The sequence below is a fragment of the Odocoileus virginianus genome, chromosome 1 (genome assembly GCF_023699985.2).
Source record: "Odocoileus virginianus isolate 20LAN1187 ecotype Illinois chromosome 1, Ovbor_1.2, whole genome shotgun sequence".
Classification (NCBI taxonomy): Eukaryota; Metazoa; Chordata; class Mammalia; order Artiodactyla; family Cervidae; genus Odocoileus; species Odocoileus virginianus.
Window position 1 is genome coordinate 93,271,777 of NC_069674.1, and position 14,197 is coordinate 93,285,973.

Below are 14,197 nucleotides of genomic sequence, written 5' to 3' on the forward strand. Positions count from 1 at the left end.
TGAAGAAGTCTTGTACTCAAATCTAAAACTCCCAGAAGATGAAGACCAAAGAATAAAAATAAATCTAAGCAAGATTTCTTAATTTCTTGAATCTAGTACTTGAAATTTCTAGAACCTTTTACAGATGAACAATTTTAATGCAAATTCAATGCCCAAATGCTGGAGAAGGAAATGGCAACCCACTGCAGTGTTCTTGCCTGAAGAATTCCATAGACGGAAGAGGCTTGTGGCCTTGGTCCATGGGGTCGCAAAGAGTTGGACATGACTGAGCGACTAACACTACACTACTATCCTAATGCACAAATGACTAGTGTCTAGTACCAAAAAAGAAAAATTTGACAATGTACATATTTTCTGAACCATAAACAAAACCATACGTATAGCTGTTTAGTATCCTTTCCTATAAAAACTGAAAGCAACCAACTTAACTTTATTGAGATCTTATTCTAGCTAAGAATCTGTATTCAATTTGATCTCATTTTTAAACGTCTATTTTTTCCCATTTTTAGCATTTATCACTTGTTTATTTTTCATTTTTATGACTTAAGTGTTTTATCAATCTTAAAACTCATATATATTGTATGCAAAATATGGTGTTCTAAAACCAAGGTGAACTAAATCTAAATTTATATTAAGAATTTTGTGTATTTAAATGATATTTATTTAAAAAAATACAGCAGTTTCTCTACCCATTATTAAAACATTATCCTTATCTATATCTTTTATATAAAAAATTAATACTAATCTAGCTAACAGAAAAATAGAACTTTATGAAAGCAAAATTATCCTTTGGCATCAGATTCTACAAAAACATTAGGTATTAACTATTTATTTAAGTTTATTAAAATCTGATATTCATATTTCTTTCTGACAGGAAAATACATATGATTTAATGATTATATAACACTTTATTCAATTCTACTTTTCATTTTTTAACCGTATCTGTTAAAACAAAAAGAAAACCTATGTTAATTTATTCTGCAGCCTAAAGTTCAACTTATGCAATACCTGTTTATCTAGGAAAAGTCCTAATAATCAGCTCTGCACATACTTAGGAATTATCTATTTGCATTTATTATATTTTATTATTTCCTTACACATAGTCACACCATTCCAAATTCACTATTTTTAATTGTGGTTTATAAGCAGATAAAAATACAGTCTTATGGTAGACATCAAATTTACACACTGACACAAAAGTCACAAAGTTAACTGAAAAATAATGATATAAACTCTTTATTAAAAACAGAACTGGTGTGTTTTTATCCTACAGGTTATTTCTTATTTATATTATTCAAAAAAGATTTGAGGTTGCTTATTAAAATATGCAAAGCATGAGATAATTTAATTAAGCTTTAATTATTAATTTTAAAAACTAAGTAAGGACTGTAGAGTGTGTCTGTTTAGAAGTTGAGAGCGAACAATGAAACGAAGGGTAAAGTAGGAAAAAATAAGATGAAGCTTCCCTGGTGGCTCAGAGGTTAAAGTGTCTGCCTGCAATGTGGGAGACCTGGGTTTGATCCCTGGGTTGGGAAGATCCCCTGGAGAAGGAAATGGCAACCCACTCCTTGCCTGGAGAATCCCACGGATGGAGGAGCCTGGTGGGTCCATGGGGTTGCAAAGAGTTGGACATGACTGAGTGACTTCACTTTCTTTCACTTTCAGACATATAGAATATTCCTTAAAGTTCTCTGTGTAAGATTATAAAACTAAAGCCAATATTAACTTGAAAAAAAAAAACAATGAGAAAAAAAGTCTTGAAAAGGAAGGACTATTGAGAAGCCAATTCCACCATGATGAGGGAAGCTAGAAGGAAAGGGGATGACACTCTTAAAAGACAAAGATCAGGTAACAGATCAAACCCAGAGAAAAGAAAGGCCAGAACATCAGAATTCTTCTACTGTGAAACAAGGGAAAAATGGAAACAGTGACATTTTCATTTGTTTCTTTTATTCAGAACAACTGATTCTTCTTTTCCTTCTTTTAATACCTGATAAAAACACTACTTCATTTGATCTAAGTATATGGATGAGCTACAGTGAAAGGAAATAAACTGCCAACTTCTTAGACTGGCTGTAGCAAACTGTTAGCTGCTGACTCCCCCAGCCATTCCCTTCCAACATATTCCTTTTTTGTAAAATTCATTTTCTCTGACAGAAACTGAAAATGTCAGGTTTCATCTATTCATCTTGCCACACTGCTAACGACAGCCATAATGACTATTTTGACACATGAGATAACAGGACAACCTACTGGAGTGAACACATGAGAAAATTTTTCAGTCCTAATGATAAGAGATCCCTCTCCCCTCCTCCTCTGTTTTGAATTCTATAATGAAAGAACACAGTGCTTATTTAGAGCTATTCCAGCAATGTTGAGACCATGAGACAACAAGGTTAGGAACCAAAAAGAAAAGCATATTGATGTTGGTAGAACAGAAGAATAAAATAAGACTTGATCATTGAGCTTCTGAAACAACCCCAGAACTACTGTTGTTTTTGTCTCCTGTCATGAGATAGTTAATACATGGCTACCACATTTAAGTATTCTATTACTTGCTTCCAAAAGCCTAGATAAGGTATAACATCAAAAAGATAAACAACCAAAACACTTATCATAAAAGTCACATGCACATTGGTAGTAGACTCCACATGTGGCTCTGAAATTTCTGGAAAATTAAAGAAGTTATTGCTATCAGTAACATAATTCACAATATTAGAAACCAGTTAATAAGCAAACACACAGCTACACCTACTATTTTGAATTGAGAGAAAGAACACTACATAATGTACTGAGAAACAGGCTCATCAACATTCTCAGTTTAAACAAAAGAAAAAAATCAATAAGGCTTTCAACAACAACACGTATAAAAAGTATACATCAGCTAGACGAATAATAGTTAAGAATCAAAATAATTTTATCCAAGTACATAAACACCTAATAATATGGCTCATGTAAATGTTTGATGATCTGTATAAATTCCAAGTAAATTATATTTCTTAGAGTCATACTTCAAAAAAAAGTTAAATATGATTCTTAGAGAAGTACCAAAGTGAAAGTGATCTACCTGCTAACAGGTAACCAAGCTGGAGGAGTAGTGATCAACTTATGCAAACCAAAGGGGCAAAGAGACACACGTATGAATAAAGTTATTCTAATACCACAGGAAAAGGTACCAAGGAAACATCCTCTGGCAATGCCTGGAGATAAATAGGAAATCAAAATAAGGATAAATGGGAAATCAAATTGCAATTCACTATACACAAAATGAGGGTTTGAAAACTAATTTTACTCTAGAACTCTTTTCTTAACGAAATCTTAAAAGAAAAAAAAAAGGACCTTAAATGCTAAATAGCTGATCACATACAAGGTGAATGATAGAAGGGATTGGTCCCTCTACTTGTATTCTGAGAACACAGTGAAAAATAATAACAAAAAAAACCCTGTCCTCATGAATCTATGTCCTAATGAAAGTGATAGACAATAAACAGAATAAAAAGAATCATACATATTATCACACACCATGATCAAGTGGGACTTATTCCAGGGATGCAAAGATTTTTCAGTATCTATAAGCCAATCAATATGATATATACCATAACAACAAACTGAAAAATAAAAACCATATGATCATCTTTATAGGTACAGAAAAATCTTCTGACATAATTCAACATCTATTTATGATTTAAAAAAAAAAAACCTCTTCAGAAAGTGGGCATAGAAGGAACACTCCTCAACATAAAAAAAAGACCATACACGATGAATCCACAGTTAACATCATAATCAAGGTTGAAAAGCTGAAAGTATTTCCTGTAAGATCAGGAACAAGGTAAGGATGCCAACTTGTACCGAACTCTTCGACGCAGCAATCGCAGAAGAAAAAGAAAAGGAATCCAGATTGGAAAAGAAGTAAAACTGTCACTGTTTGCATATGATATTGGTGCTATACCTAGAAAATCCTAAAGACACCACCAGAAAACTACTAGAGCTATATTGGACAGTGGTTAGGTTAGGTTAGCAGAAAAGAGAATAGAAACTGTTATGGGAGGCAGAAGACTGCAACTTTAGACAGGGCGACCAAGCAAAGCCACAGTGAGTAGTAGATATAGAATGAGGACCTGAAAAAAAGTGAGGGAATGAGCCGTGTGGGGGAAAGGCAGCCCATGCAAGGAAACAAATACAGAGGCCCAGAGCAGGAGCTCACCTGGCCAGTCATTCAAGGAGCAACAAGTGAGCCAATGAGGCTGAATGAGGGGAAATGATAAACTCAGAGAGGTGATGTGAAGTCAGATCACACAGAGCCTTATAGATTAGCAGAGAAACAGGCCTCTAGTTTGAATCAGATGGAAAGCCATTGAAGGGTTTTGAGCAAAGGAGTGACTGGATCTGACTTAGATTTTAATGGGATAATACTAGCTACAACTGAAAATTTCCTCTGTTCTCTGAGAAAGGCTTGACATCAAAGTATGACCTGAAAGCCAAATCTGGCACTGCCTGTTTTTGGAAATACAGTTTTATTTGAACACAGTCATGTTCATTTGTTTATATATTGTCTATGAATTTTTCATAATCAGTGGCAAAGTTAAATAGTTACACACAAGCCATAGGCCCACAAAGCCTAAAATATTTACTATCTGGCTCTTGATAGTAAAAAGAAAAAATTGCCACCCTCTGCTCTAGCAAGAAAAGGCTAGAAAGAGCTGGGAGGTTATTATATTAATCCAGGTGACAAAAGAAGACTTGGACTAGGGCACAGCAATGAACTTAGCAAGAAGACATTGAACATGTACTAGATATACTTTGAAGACAGGATATGCTAATGGATTAGATATGGAGTGTGAGAGAAAGTAATCTGAGTAACTGTCAAGAGTTCATCCAGAATAATTTTTTAAAATAATGCCTAAAATAGCCATAGAAAAATATTACTGAAGATCTCATACAAAAGATCTACTTTTAAGGGATGTAACTTCTTCATTAATTCATTTAAAAATGTTTTGATCCAACAAGAGCCATTCTTACCAATCCTGGTTCTTCTAGCAATATTCAGGTCATCAGTTCAGTGCCAAATATCTAATTTGAGCCTTTGAAATTTAATCCATGAATGATTTCAATCCATTAAATCAAATGTTGTAGGAAAAAAATTGATACATAATTTTACATTGTTTCAAAGAGAACTTTTTACATGGTAACAGATTATAACAATGTTCACAGTACCAAAACCATACTTTATCATAAAAGAAACAACCATATGGTTTCAGTGAAAGATCAGGAATCTTAAGGCTAACTATATGATGTGAAACCTAAGTTGCAATCAGGATAACTGGGCCTGTTTTATAGTTTGGTTTTAACAATAAGATATGTTTTGTCATAACATGGTTAAATATTCTAAATAATAGAATTTTCACAAAATGGGTCAAAAGCAATAGAATAGATCTCACTAACAGGATAAAGTACTGTTAAAGTACAGATAAAGTATAGGCAGAAGTCTATAAAAAGATGTAAAAAGTATACTAGGGTGTATGATGTCACTGGATGAAACCAAAGTACTTACTCTCCTTTTCAACCTTTCTTTGGCTGCCTATATAAAACAGTCATTAAGAAATAAGAAATTCAACTTAATAAAACAGTCTTTTAAAAAGACAAAAAAAAGTGCTTTCTCTAATGTCATAAAACTGAAGCAGAAGACAAGGCACACCCACAAACAGCAAATCTATTTTGATTTAAAATTTATTTTTCCATCAAATATGCATTACATAAATCTTAATCCACAGAAGTACAACCAGGAGAAGTAGCCAAGAAGTTCATTTTAACAAGATGTTTACTGACAAGAGCAAACTTTCATTGATATTGATGCATGCCAAGTCATGTATTCTAAAACACTATTCAAAAATCTTCATGATTTTTCAATTATATAACTGTTTACAGGAAGAAGACACAAATACATGCAAATATGCTTTAAATCATTTCCCCAAAAAGAGTTCATTTAACAAGATGGGGAGAGAAAAATCACACTTCATTATTCCAAAATCCAGAATTCCTACCTTATCAATCAAAGGAGGGAGCAAGGCAAGGAAAAAACCTCAGGCCCAATTTCCACATTGTGATTTATCTAATTTATCTAACTTTCCCTGTAAATTTCCCCAGATTAGCTCACAGATATATAGATATACAGACCACAAACTGCAAACTATTTATTTAGTGTAATACTGTATTTTGTTTGTTTTAATTTGAATGCCTTTAAATGTGGAGATGCAATCTCTAAATCACTATGGACCCCATTATACCCCCTGTCCCATACATGGCTGCTTCACACATATTCATTAATTAAATGGCTACTGTCTACCAAAAATAATGATGGATGGCACTATACAAAGAGACCCAAACCACCAGAGTTTAAAAGGCAAAGCCCTCTCAATGAGCTCTAAAAGAAATGGCTACAAAAAAACATCCTGGCTACAAAGTTCAAAGTTTCCAGAAGTAGTCATAACCTTAACCTACAGATTTCCTGATCCAGATATTCACTGAGATTTATCTGATCTGCTGAGTCTTACTTCTTTTATCTCTCTGGATTTCTGCCAACCATCTTGAGTAATTTGTTGTTGTTCAGTCACTCATTCATGTCCAACTCTTTGTGACCCCATGGACTGCAACACGCCAGGCTTCCCTGTCCTCCACCGTGTCCCAGAGCTTGCTCAAACTCATGTCCATTGAGTCAGTGATGCCATCCAACCATCTGGTCTTCTGTCATTCCCTTCTCCTCCTGCCTTTGATCTTTCCCAGCATCAGAGTCTTTTCTAATGAGTGGGCTCTTCGCATCAGGTGGCCAAAGTATTGGAGCTTCAGCTTTAGCATCAGTCCTTCCAAAGAACATTTAGGACTGATTTCCTTTAGGATTGACTGGTTTGATCTCCTTGCAGTCCAAGGGACTCTCAAGAGTCTTCTCCAACACCACAGTTCAAAAGCATCAATTCTTCAGTGCCCACCTTTCTTTACGGTTCAACTCTCAAATCCATACATGACCACTTGAAAACCCATAGCTGTGCCTTGTTGGCAAAGTAATACATCTGCTTTTTAATAAGCTCTCTAGGTTGGCATTTTTCTTTGAAGGAGCAGGCGTCTTTTAATTTCATGGCTGCAGTTACCATTGCAGTGATTTTGGAGACCAAGAAAATAAAGTCTGTCACTGTTTCCACAGTTTCCCCAACTATCCGTTAAAAAGTGACGGGACAGGATGCCATGATCTTAGTTGTTTGAATGTTGAGTTTTAGGCAAGCTTTTTCACTCTCCTCTTTCACTTTCATCAAGAGACTCTTTAGTTCCCCTTCACTTTCTGCCATAAGGGTGGTACAATCTGCATATCTGAGGTTATTGATATTTCTCCTGGCAATCTTGATTCCAGCTTGTGCTTCAGCCCGCCCGGCATTTTGCATGATGTACTCTGCATATAAGTTAAATAAGCAGGGTGACACTATACAGATTTGACTCACTCCTTTCCCAATTTTCAACCAGTCTGCTGTTCCATGTCCGATTCTAACTGTTGCTTCTTGACCTGCATACAGGTTTTGCAGGAGGCAGGTAAGGTGTTCTGGTATTCCCACCTCTTGAAGTATTTTCCACAGTTTGTTGTGATCCACACAGTCAAATGTGATCCACATTGACTATTTGGCATAGTCAATGAAGCAGAGGTAGATGTTTTTGTGGAATTCTCTTGCTTTTTCTATGATCCAACAGATGTTGGCAACTGGATTTCTGGTTCCTCTGCTTTTTCTAAATCCAGCTTGAACATCTGGAAGTTCTCAGTTCACGTACTGCTGAAACTTCTCTTGGAGAATTTTGAGAATTCCTCTGCTAGCATGTGAAATGAGTCTAATTGTGTAGTAGTTTCAAGATTCTTTGGCATTGCCCTTCTTTGGGACTGGAATGAAAACTGACCTTTTCCAGTCCTGTGGCTACTGCTGAGTTTTCCAAATTTGCTGGCATATTCAATGCAGCACTTACACACCATCATCTTTTAGGATTTGAAAGAGCTCAACCGGAATTCCATCACCTCCACTAGCTTTGTTTGTAGTGATGCTTCCTAAGGCCCACTTGTCTTCACACTCCAAGATGTCTGGTTCTAGGTGAGTGATCACACCAGTGTAGTTATCTGGGTCATGATCTTTTTTGTATAGTTCTTCTGTGTACTCTGGCCACTTCTATCTTTTGCTTCTGCTAGGTCCATACCATTTCTGTCCTTTACTGTACCCATCTTTGCGTGAAATGTTCCCTTGGTATCTCTAGTTTTCTTGAAGAGATCTCCAATCTTTCCCATTCTATTGTTTTCCTCTATTTCTTTGCATTGATCACTGAGGAAGGTTTTCTCATCTCTCCTTGCTATTCTTTGGAACTCTTCATTCAGATGGCTTTATCTTTCCTTTTCTCCCTTGCCTTTTGCTTCTCTTCTTTTCTCAGGTATTTGTAAGGCCTCCTCAGACAACCATTTTGCCTTTCTGCATTTCTGTTTCTTTGGGAAAGTTTTGATCACCGCCTCCTATACAATGTCATGATTCTTTATCCATAGCTTTCCAGATTAGATCTGTCTATCATATCCAATCCATTGAATCTATTTATCACTTCCACTGTATAATCATAAGGGATTTGACCTAGAGGTCATATCTGAATGGCCTAGTGGTTTTCCCTACCTTGTTCAATTTAAGTCTGAATTTTGCAAAAAGGAGTTCATGATCTGAGCCACTGTCAGCTCCCAGTCTTGTTTTTGCTGACTGTATAGAGCTTCTCCATCTTTGGTTGCTAAGAATATAATCAATCTGATTTTGGTTCTGGCGATTTGATGATGTCCATGTGTAAAGTCGTCTCTTGTGTCACTGGAGGAGGGTGTTTGCTATGACCAGTGAGTAATCTACATGACCCCATTATACAACTGCTCCTCTATATAGGTCTACCAAATAGCTGTGAAAATGCATAATGTCCCTTTAGTACTCTTTTTTAATTAATCAAAATACAATTCATCATAATCAGAGACTGGCACAAAAACAGATACATATGCCAATATAATCTCAATAGGATCCATTCATTGGTAAAATATGTCCCTTAAAATTGGCTCAAAAATTTTTCTTCATGAGATTTTTTTACTTGTTTCTTGCCTATGAAATAAAATGGAGTAAGATGAAAGCCCAATATAAAAAATATATTTTTACATGACACTGAAAATTCACCCAATAAAGACAGCATAACAGAGGCTTAGATATTACCATAAATCTATTCCAAATATAAAGTAAGAATTATATAACACTCAATTACCTACTTATATAAAAAGCTTTAAAAAAACAAAACAAAACAAAACTTGGTCTCAGGATGCCTTATAGTAGTAAAAGGTTTTAAAGACCTGCAAAGAGTTTATGTGAGTTACAGTTACCATATTAGAATTTAAAATTGAGAAATTTTAAAAATATTCATTTATTTTAAAATAACAATAAGCCTAGTATATGTTAATAAAAATAACAATTTAATGAAAAATACTAAGATTTACATACAGAAAAATTTTTAGTGAGAAGTGACAACTGTGTTACATTTTCACAAGTCTCTTAATATCTAGATTAAAAGAAGACAGCTGGATTTTCAAAACTGCTTCCACATTCAAATGCTTATATTGTTATATGCTATATAATCTCTGGAAATTTCCACCATTACTTGTGAGAAAATTAAGAGCAAAAAAAGTACGTATTATTTTCATACTGTTATGAAGACAGTTTTAGCCTCACAGACCTTGAGAGAATATTGTAGAGTCCCAAAAACATACTCTGAAAATGACTGATTGCTTAAATTTCCATTAGGAAAATTTTAGAATTAAAAATAATTGTAAAGAAATAGAAATGCAGGTACTGAAGACAGGGTAATGATTTTATTTAAAGAGAGAGCAAGATTACTACTAAAATATAATTTTAGATCCTTATACAAGATATGCAGACATTATAATGCTTTGAAACACCTTGAATTATGTTTCATTTTATCTGTCAGGTTTCATTATAAAATTTGTAACATGTTTTACAAATGTATGGCTAGCTCTAAGACCGAAAAAATTCATATATATTATTTACTCAAAATTATAGACCAGTGATCTAGACAAACATTTAAAGAATAAACTCACAAATTTATTTTAAAATGCACACCTGTTGGAGAATATAATGGAGTCATGATAAGTCTTATGAACATATTCACCAACCAGGGATTCAGATAAACCTACCTCTTCTGCTGCTGCCTCTGAAAGCAGACCTTCCTTCTGAGCACAGGTCACATGGAAATAGGCTCTGCACATCCCTGCATCACAGCTAATGCAAACTCCAGTTCGAGCAAAACGAGGGTCTTCACAGAAGCTACACTCCTACAATGGAATAATAGGAAAAGTTTCAGAGGGAAAACACTCCCAGAACAGAAACTGCCTTCTCATACAAAGCTTCTACAAAATACAAATAGTGAACCAATTGTACCAACAGTATATCAATATAAACAAAAACCGCAGGTAAGCCAAATATTCATAAGAAAAAAAGTAATTATATAGTTCTACCAAACCAAAATTCCACTTATACAATAATGATTATAACAATAAGTAGTTGAGGGCTTACCATGCACTAAGCACTATTCTAAGCACTTTACATGAATTAACATATAAAATTATTTATATATAGTGTCATTTGACACTATGTCATAATAATATGTGGAAGAAGTACTACAGTCATTCTCATCTTACACATGAGAAAACTGAGGTAAATGCAGTCTTTAACCAGATAATCTTAAAATGATGCTCTTAACCATTAAACTACACTTATTTCAACAATAATATACTATTTGAGAAAATTAAAGAAAACAAATAGGAAGCCAGAGAAAATTCACCAAAAGATCTAGACATTGAAATCAAAGAAATACCACATTTTAAAAATATATTTTAGAGAAGCAGAAGCAATCTTAAGTAAACAACTTTATGAAATTAATAATAATATACAATATAACCAATTATTTATATTCTTCCTATATATAAAAGGAAAAACTGCAAAACTAAAGGTATAAACTGCTGAAATTACCCCAAATGCCAGCACCCTGATTTATTTTTTAATACTTTTAACTAAACCACAGAGAGGAAGAAAAGAAAAAAAAAAAAACCTACTATCAAAATATACTCTATAAATACAAACCTTCACAAAAAAAACTTGCTAATCTATGAAAGACCATCAGTAGACAGTTAAGGAAGAACTGCTTAGTAAATGCATTCTATAGAAATTAAATATGAGGGAAACATTTAAAAAGAAAAATGAAGAAGTTTCAATAGATACTGAAAACATCACTGTAATACTGTAACAGTTAGTACCTACTTGGTAAACATTACCAATCTGATATATTAGCACTGTTATCCAAGAACTGTGTTCTGGACACAGGTGTGAAGACAGTGCCAACTCCTGACATTCTACTGCCTACTTAAAGGTCTCTTCCATTAACAGTAGTATGTATATGGTATAAAATATCGGCAAGCAGTAATATGAACATGAAATCAAAAAACTGTTAAACAAAGAGAAAGAGAGGAGAGGGGGTTGGAGAAGGGGAGAAATTAAACTACTTAAAAGATGTCAATACCATAAACAGAATCAAATTGTTCAGGATAACAATTTAATGTAATTTAATGTAATAAAATTACATTAAATGAGTAATTTAATGTAATATGATGAAATTGGGCAAGGAACTTCTGAGAGAACACAAAGAAAAAATGTCTGACGCTGAAGTCTTAAAAGGCTATAGAACAATCTAATATAGAAAATAGAATCTTCCTCAATTGCTTCAATCATTTAAAATGCTAGGGAACGAAGCAATTAAGAACACAGGGAAAAAAGTAATCAGGATTAGGAAATGCATAGACAATGTGGTCAAGAGAGATGTCTAAGATAAAACTCACAACATTGGGTTTTGATTTTGCAGATGAGCTAGATAGTACACAATTTTTTTTACTCCTTTTCCTAGTAATACTTCAACATAAAAGCAGGTGATAATGAAAAAAAAAATCAGCTGATAATTATACATTTAATGACTTGTTTTTAATCCAGAGGTCACTGCTAGCCTCAGTTTTATGAAGCAGTAACGGCTTACTGTTTTGTTTTAACTGCTTTGAGATTTATATTTATGGTAACAACATATGCCTATTGAAAATGATGGAAGTCAGTCCCTTTTAGGGTCGATGGAAGCTGCTATCAAAAAGTAGGAACTTCCATTTCCAAAAGTGGTGGACTAGGTAACCTGTATTGCTTCTACTCAACTAGAAAATGTTGACAAATTAGTATTTATTTACTATAGTTTAAAGGCATTAGAGAAGCAACAAGACAGTGTACAGTTACCTGAGGAAAGTAAATTCAATACTAGGGCCTAGAAGTTTTAGCTAATTCTGGAGAGGGAAGCTGTAATTACCCAAACCAAAGCAAAAGATTACTGGAGCGACTGTTAAGAGTCCAAGGAGGATATTCTGGATATAACAGCAGAAACTATCAAAGTTTAAAATCAGAATTTGCCAACAATATATAAGTTTTTCACCTTACCTTTAATATGTTACTAATGCTCTTCAAGAGACTCCCTTCCCAAATGCCCAACAGACAGTAATGGAAAGAGAATATATATCAGTGCCTCATTAGTTCTAGCATTCTAAAGATGTGTGCAGTAATTATATACTTAAGTTTAAATTAATAAGTGTGTAATCTTATCATTCATAATCTAAAACTCAAGTCATAGTGAAAAACCAATTTATAATCTATAGAGACTCATTTGCTAAGGCAGGTTATGTACTCATAAAATCAGTCCTTGAAATCTGAGTAAAATAATGGGTTTTTCTTGTACTCTTTTCATAATTTCATAAACTTCACTTCAAAAGTAAAGTTAGAAATTAAGCTCGTATTTGGTCCAACTGGTTAAAAATAAGGATTTAATCTGAGAAGTCACTATACACTAAGCAGTATGCCAAATGCCAAGGAAACAACAGTGATATCAACTATCATTTTCCCCCATAGGTTAAACTAAATTACAAACACATGGAAGAATTTATATATTACTGGCTTTCTGAGGAAATTGCTGTCAACATTAATGATTTAGTCTCTCCAACAGCATAACTGGGCTTTCCTGGTGCTCAGACAGTAAAGAACCCGCCTGCAACTCAGGAGACCCTGGGTTCAATCACTGGGTCGGGAAGATCCCATGGAGAAGGAAATGGCAACTCATCCCAGTATTCTTTCCCGGAAAATGCCACGGACAGAGACGCTTCACAAGCTACAGCCCAAACAGATTACAAAAAGTCAGACACAACAGAGCAACTAAGCACGCACGCAAGCAATAGCATAATTAGTAAGAAGCATTTCTGTAGCTAATAATGATATTAGCAAAAAGCCATATAAACTAACAAGTAAAACTTTCTATTAGACAACCAAAAACAGTTTGTCTCACCTTGGCACCATATTTGGAATAGTTCATTTCTGTTAGTGTTACTGGTCGTAATTTGTCAATATCTCCAAAGGCTACACCAGGAACGTACAGGGCACAAACGATGTGAACCCATCTACAAGAAGAAAAAATATGATTTTGTTATCAAACCTTCTGATAAAATGCTCACATGGAAAATAAACATAAAATATATGTGCCATATCAAATAACTACTGCAAAAATTTTATGGCCAGGTCTCAAAAACTCAGACATACAACTAGAGAATATTAAACACTTATATAATTATATCATTTCATTACAGAAAAGGGGACTGCAATAAGCACTACTTTTCCAGCAGCTTAGCCAAAGCTGAGAGTTAACAATTATAACTGCCTTCCACTTAAAATTCACCACACTTTGCACTTATCTGTTATTCTTAAATATTTGCACAAAACCACTATTCAAACGAAACAAAACATTTTCCTATGCATGGAAAGGCATTCACATTATTTTAAGCACTCTTGAGAATTAAGGATCCTAATTTAAGAACTGTCAAGTTACTTCGCATAAATTATATAACATCGATCTTTCCTGCTACTTTTTTCTAAAAGCTATTGGATAATCCTTAAGAAGATATTAAAAAAAAACTCTTGGTGTGCATCTTAGCTTTCTTTCTTCCTAGGCTGAAACTGATCGGTAGGACACTGGACAGAACAGCTGTGATAATATAAGGAAGTCACAGTTCATTCAG

The 14,197-nt window shown here is 34.2% G+C and overlaps 1 protein-coding gene across 9 annotated transcripts in view; it reads right to left on the reverse strand.

Annotated features, from left to right (window-relative positions):
- The window catches only part of PHF14 (PHD finger protein 14), a 211,420-nt gene that overhangs the window by 160,770 nt on the left and 36,453 nt on the right, over nucleotides 1–14,197 (reverse strand). For all 9 annotated transcript variants that reach the window (XR_002309267.2, XM_070470974.1, XM_070470970.1 and 6 more), the window contains exons 6-7: nucleotides 13,471–13,582; nucleotides 10,244–10,381 (exon numbers count right to left, since the gene is read on the reverse strand). Coding sequence is in view for 8 of the 9 variants with exons in the window: in XM_070470974.1 (XP_070327075.1) it covers nucleotides 10,244–10,381; nucleotides 13,471–13,582 (250 nt within the window). In the remaining variant the exon portion in view is untranslated. The remainder of the gene's footprint in view (nucleotides 1–10,243; nucleotides 10,382–13,470; nucleotides 13,583–14,197) is intronic.